The 6,829-nt window shown below is 40.2% G+C and overlaps 1 protein-coding gene across 2 annotated transcripts in view; it reads left to right on the top strand.

Moving 5' to 3' along the window:
• RTF1 (RTF1 homolog, Paf1/RNA polymerase II complex component) overlaps nucleotides 1-6,596 on the top strand; it is a 44,856-nt gene extending 38,260 nt beyond the window's left edge. For both annotated transcript variants that reach the window (XM_034769112.1, XM_034769113.1), the window contains exons 16-18: nucleotides 731-826; nucleotides 2,190-2,301; nucleotides 3,785-6,596. In XM_034769112.1, the coding sequence (XP_034625003.1) occupies nucleotides 731-826; nucleotides 2,190-2,301; nucleotides 3,785-3,891 (315 nt within the window). In that variant the 3' untranslated portion in view covers nucleotides 3,892-6,596. The remainder of the gene's footprint in view (nucleotides 1-730; nucleotides 827-2,189; nucleotides 2,302-3,784) is intronic.
• The last annotated feature ends 233 nt before the right edge of the window (nucleotides 6,597-6,829 follow it).

Here is a 6,829-nt window from a genome sequence, read left to right on the forward strand (position 1 = left end):
TTTTCTCTTAATTAATTGGCCTCTCAGAGTTGGTAAGACAACTCCCACCTGTTCATGCTCTCTGTATGTGTGTAAATATATCTCCTCAATTTATGTTCCATTCTATATGCATCCGAAGAAGTGGGCTGTAGCCCACGAAAGCTTATGCTCTAATAAATTTGTTAGTCTCTAAGGTGCCACAAGTACTCCTGTTCTTTTTGAGGATACAGACTAACATGGCTGCTACTCTGAAACTTTACAGTAAGAGACTTAAGCTTATCAAAAAAGATTGAGGTGAGTTGATTCCAGTGTACAAGTACCTTTTATGGGGAGAAAATACCCCATACTGAAGGGCTCTTTAATGTAGAAATGAAAAGTATGACAAGATCCAATAGCTGGAAGCTAAAGCCAGAAAAATTCAAGTTGGAAATTAAGCACAGGGTTTTTGGGGTTTTTTTAGCAGTAAAAGGGTCATTAATCATTGGAACAAATCACCAAGGGAAATGGTGGATTCTCCCCCTCCTGATGTCTTCAAATCAAGACTGGATGCTTTCCTGGAAGTTATGCTTTCACCAAACACAAGTTATTGGGTTCAGTACAGGGGTAACTGTGTGATATAGAGAAAGTCAGACAAAATGATCTAATGGCCCATTTGGGCCTTAAGCTCTTTGAATCTGAGTGTTTTGAGTTTTAATGTCAGGGCAGATCTCGCCAAAGAAATACAGTTGCTCACTGTCTCTCTTGCTCGTAGTCCAGGGATCCTGCTGTCCAAGCTGCCATCCTCGCCCAACTAAATGCAAAATATGGATCTGGTGCTTTACCGGACGCTCCAAAGGACATGGGCAAGGCAAGTACTGCATCCCTCCTCTGCTGTGTTCCTCCAGCTTTTTATTTAGAATCCTGCAGTGTAATTTTAAGGTACCATTACTATTTATTTGTATTATCATAGGGCCTTGGAATCATGGCTATAGAGAAGTGTTGTATTAATTGAGATGGAATGTATAGGCCCAAAGAATTAAAGGTGTTAACGTGACCCTGTTACTGTCCAGTATTAAACAGTGTTACACAAGGTTTGAGGTACAGAGACCTCAGGCTGCTTAGTACCATGGCGCAAACACCATTAAATTTAACCTTTTATTAAAAATACAGAACGGGGGAGGGAAAAAGAAAACTTAATAGTTTACATTTCAAATGCTAACATGAAAACCTTGTTTTCCTTGTACCCTTTTGCTGGAAAGCATTTTCAAAAAGAAACCTCTCCAAACCCTCTAATTAGCAGGGTATTACATGACATTAAAGGTGGTAATAGCTGTCCTTTTGGAGGAAAGAAAAGAAGTTAGTTGAGCTGCTTTTATTTACCTTTTGGTTACAGCAGTGTTGTGAAATACACAGTCTTAGCCAGCTAAGCCAGGCTTTTATTAGACAGAAGGAAAAAGGAGAGGGATAGAAAAGAGAAGAAAATTAAGTGGGGGAGGGAAAGGGGACACAAGGGGACAGGGAAGACTGTCTTTTACCCAAGTGGTGGTCAGGATTCAGGTGGAGATGGCAATGTCATTTGGGTCCCTTTTGCACCCCCCACCTCCGGCCCCCAGTCTGGTTAGGACATATTTTCAGGATTAGGATGATGGAGGCCTAATGGTTTCACGGTGGATCGCAAGGTCTGAGAGATTGTGAGAATGGCAGCCCCGATGGTGAAGCTCACTTTTTCCTGTTCGCCAGTCTTTTAGCCAGTGTCCATATTTGTCCTTCAATTGTTTTCCCCCATAGTCTTTTAAAGACCCCCAAAAGGGAGTGGTGGGGCAGTACCCCATTCCCTCATTATTTTGTTCACCGATTAGGCCTAATTTTCTACATACCCATTTTGGTTAATTGATTTCCAGTTCCATACTTCTCTTGTTTACCTGGCATGATCTCAACACTGGCCTTGAGTTATATCAGCAGGCCTTTTAGGTTGGACTAATTCAGTCTTCGTCTCCATTTTGGACCTCTTTTTATCTGTTTGTTGTTCTAGGTTATTGTGATATTTTGTGAATTTTCACTCACTTTTTACAATTAAGTTCATAATTAGGATAAATGTGTAGCCTCTGTTACAACAGAAGAACAGACTGAACATGTTGTTGGCTAATAAAACTTTCTCATCTCTGGCTTTGACTCTGCTTTGTCAGATTTGTGCTGCTGCTGCTTCTGCTGAATCTTTGTTTAAATTTCAGGGTCAGGGGAAGGACAAAGACGTGAATTCGAAATCAGCTAGTGACCTCTCAGAGGACCTGTTCAAAGTGCATGACTTTGATGTAAAGATTGATCTCCAGGTTCCCAGCTCAGGTGGGTGTCTCTTATGTATGTGCAGGGAGGTGATTTTATGGTTCTGCTAGATTACAGAAGTATATGGACCAGGGCTGCCAGTTTTATTTGGGAATCAACTGCTGTCTGGATCAGCAGCGGATTTGGGAATGGAACTTACAGGCTTTGTTAGGCCTTGGCAAGTACCTTTAGGAGAAGGTGCTGTACCACAGGAACATCTGTGACTATGCTTTGAGATGCATGTTGCTAGTAAAACGCTTGGGGCACCAGGACAGTAGCCTAATGAGGTAAGGAGATAAGATGTTAATTGTAGCGGTGAACTTGTGGGTACCTCTCTACATAGTCTTTTTGATGGTGGGGTTTGTTTAAGCAGTGCCAGCAATGGGCTTGAGACACATAGGAAGACAAGGCCCCTGTCCCAAAGAGCTTGCAATCTAAACAGACAACTTTATAAATGTAGGGAGTGGGTGGGGGTGTAACATAGTGTGAATGATGATTAACTTGCATCAGGTTGCTGGGAGGACTAGAGCTAGCAGGGCTCTCTGAAGAGGACCATGGGACTGATCCAATATGGAAGTTCCTATGTTCCCAAGTAGTAGTTTCAGGAGGGAAATGAAGGAGAACATTAAGTTGTAGCAGAACAGGCCAAGAAGGGCCTTGTAGCATAAAGATCAGTGTGGAAGAAGTCAGAAAGACAAAAGTTGAAGGACACACAAGTGGGTAGTGGGAGCAAAGGGCTTTGGAGGAATGAAGTGAGCAAGGGAGGCAAATCCAAAGAGAAGAGCCAAAAGGTGGACAACGCAGTGTATGCTATGGCAGGGAGCTTAAATCTAATGTAAGAATGGGTGACGAGTTGGGATTTTGCAAAATGTGGCTTTTACTTCTGAGAGAGAACCAGTATCGGGATCTGAGAGTGACTGTATGTGTTCAGAGCAGATAGATTCTTTGAAGTTGCATCTTGACATTAGTGTGTTGGATGGATTGAAGGAGAATGAGATGGGAGTCAGGGAGGCTGCACTACTCAATGTGAAAAAACCTGGCTTGGACAAAGCTTTTTATTATGGAAGTAAAGAAATGTTGCATAGAAAACTTGACTGGTTTCACCCCCCTGTGAGGTGTGTCCTGTGTCTCTGCTATGCTCATGTAACAAATGTCCTTCATTGTCAGAACACTGCTGTCTCACATGCTGCATTGCAACATTAGTAACTTCAGAGTAGTTTCTTCCGGAGATGGAAGCGTTGGTGGCAGAGAGCAGGTTTAAGAGGTGCAAAGTCAAAATTGAACGTGTTTGTCACATAATTGGAAATGCCCTTAGTTCAATGTACTATTAATTTATGTTTAGCAGAGAAGCTAAACATATTTCCAAGGTGAAGTTGTCACAAAGAAGCTTCGTTTATTTTTTTGCAGGGAAGGCTGAAATCTCTTCTCTCCTACCGTTACCATCAAGCAAAAGAACTTCCACTTCCATGACTTCTAGCACTGACTTTCTGTTATTTCCCCACAGAGTCTAAGACGCTTGCCATCACCTCCAAAGCTCCACCAGCAAAAGATGGTGCCCCTCGGCGATCATTGAACCTGGAAGACTACAAGAAAAGGCGGGGGCTTATTTGAGCATACCCACTCCGCTGCTTCCGATCCTGCATGCTCCATGATGATGTCCCAACTTCTCTTCTTCCTCCCTTTTCAGTTTCCCTTCTGGGTTGGAGCAGCAATGGAGCTGGGAAGAGACTCTTTAAAACTGCCAGTCATCTGTAACATAAACCATTTGACTATTTACTGTATAGACCTCCCTTCTTGCCCTTTCACAAATGTGGATCTGTGCTATTTGGGGTTCTCCCACTTCTTTTAGTTTAATTTTTTTTTTTTTTAAATTGATGCAGCTCGTTGGTCTACTCTAAGTGTTCAGTATTAGCCTCAAGTTGGGATTTCGGTAGGAATCTCTTTGGTGGTGGCAGCATCGGCACTTGGTGATCTCTCCTTACGTACCACCACAGGCATGGCGAGTAAACATTGGCACAAGACCTTTGTGGCTTGAAGGTCATCTGCACTTTCTTCCATCTCTTCTTCCTCCTCCTAGCTCTGGAGAAGGGAAACTTCAAAAACTGGCTTAGGTTCAAAGTGTAAATTTTTGGGGGGGAGGGTGTTACGTGACTTTTTTTCAGGTGTTTTTTATCATTTTTTTATGCTGCAGTACTATTTGTATCAGTCTGTCACATTTCTTTAGGGCTGTTTTGAATTTCTACCAGCTGTATTTGAGCATCTGAAATTGAAAGAAAGAAACTCATTAAATGTGATTCTTAATAAACAGGCCTGGCTTATATAGCTGTGTACCTTCACGTTCCCCTTTTTACTCACACATACTTGTTGAGAGTTCCACAAACAGCTCTTGTATGAGACTCGTCCTCTGTAGATTTGTAGTGTAGCCTGAGTCTCTTGCTGTAACTGAATGAAGTAGATCCTTCTGGGATGCCCCTGGGCACTCATTAGGTAGGCTCCTATATTTCTTCTACAAATCCAACTAATCATTCAACGTCCCATCTTTCTCATGTCACCTTGTCTTTACTGGGCTTCAACCTGTTTGTGGTTTTTGGTTTTTTTGCTTTGTGAACAATTCTAAACTTGGCTTTAAAAAAATATCAGTTCATATTGTGTGGAAGGGGAAGGACAAGGTAGAAACTGTACTGAAAATGTATGAGGGCAGTTGCTGATACATATTTTCTATATATAACTGGTACAGGTGCAGTAAAACACTAGCACAAGGATTGTATGGCTTTATGGAATGTTTGACTAGAAACAAGATGACTGCTTGATAATCACTCAGGTGTAAAAATCCAAGTGTAAATATAAGTGGCATTTAACAAAGAGCTTTTCAAAACAAATACAACTGAATATACTGAACTAAGAACTAAATTAAAAAAGCATTAGAGGTCTGACAATTCAGAGGCCCTGATTGAGTTAAGTACCAAAGCATGAGCTTAAGTGCTGAACAAATAAGGATGCTCTTCTAAATTGAGGCTTGAAGGAACGGAAGATCCTGACACCTCCTCATGGAGTGTTGTAGCATGATTTTTCTAAGAGCCCATATAGTGGTGATATCTAAACCTGAGTCTGACTCTTGGTGACTTGCTTGTTGGATCCTTAATGAAACTTTAATCTAGCTCTTATTTTAATTTCCTTTTGTTAATTTTTTAACAGTAGTTTTAAAGAAATGTCATGTAATTGTGTGAAAATTGATATAATGAACTGTGTATAAAAAAATTCCACCTCTGAAGCAGCTCATATTTGCTGTGTAAACAAATTGTGGACTTTTTAATAGCTTATTTACTAGATAGTCCATAGCTTTGGAACTCCTTTATGGACTGTTGTGTAAATATGTAATCATAGACTTTTCCCTTGATTGTCTGTCTGTAGCAACTTCTCTGGAGCTGTTGTGGGCTCTCATTTACATATGTCCTTTTGACATTTTTTTAAAAAGTGGATTTATGGAATCTGCCATTATCGCTTCATAGGAGACATCATGATCCACTGGATAGATATACATTTGGTATCATTTTGGTTTCGCAGCAACTACAATGATGTTACATATATGTAATAAAAAAAACTTTATTTGCAGTAGACAGTTTCCCAACTATCAAAATTTCTGAAGATTTACTAAAGAATAACTGCAAAATTGTGCAAGGCAAAACTTGAATTGCCTACAAAAATTACTAAAAACTATTGTGGGTTACAATGACTACAGAGAAACTTTTTACTCCTAAATTCTTTTTACATGCTTTTCATCCCAGAGTAAACGTCTACAACCGAGTTACAAACTAAGAAACAGGCTTTATAATAAACAGTGATGAGACCTTGATAGTGTTGTAAATAGTACATCTGCTTTGTTTTCCCACATTAATTAATGGAGTTTATCAAATTAAAAAGACAGGTTCACACAATGAATTTAGCGTGCAGAACTTGTAAAGTGGTTATGTCCTGAGCATCCCCAGTTATCAGCTACCACTTGCCGCCTTCTGGAAGTCTCAATGGTTTCTGCGGAAATACTGTCGAACAGAGGCAATAGCCCAGGAGTTACTGTATGCAAATCACTCTGCGTTGAGAATAATGCATCAAGGGACTCCATTTCTTGAATAGTTACAGAACTAATTGTGTATGAAGATGTAATCTTATTTTTGCTTTTTTAAGTGCATGTAAAGGTGAGTGACACCTCCCGCTCATTGGGAAGGGATGGGTTTATTTGTTTTTGTTTCATTGGTGTCCTAGCTGAGTTCATTACAAATGTACAGACTTCTATAAATAAACTTGGTTGGTTGGTTTAATAAGGTTGATCATGTTTAATCCCTGATATGAGGCACTCCGGTCTCCACATGCTTGGAACCTGTTTTTTCCCATGTTCCTATGCATTTTTGTCCATAACACGACTTGAAATGATTAAAAAACACCAACATTATAAAAAATTTACTGAAAAGTGCTGCTGTTATTAATGGGAAAATGGACAGTTGTTTTCTGAGCAGCTCTCTACTTCTGAGTACAAGAAAATCAAGTGTGGGCT

Source organism: Trachemys scripta, chromosome 4 (genome assembly GCF_013100865.1).
Source record: "Trachemys scripta elegans isolate TJP31775 chromosome 4, CAS_Tse_1.0, whole genome shotgun sequence".
Classification (NCBI taxonomy): Eukaryota; Metazoa; Chordata; order Testudines; family Emydidae; genus Trachemys; species Trachemys scripta.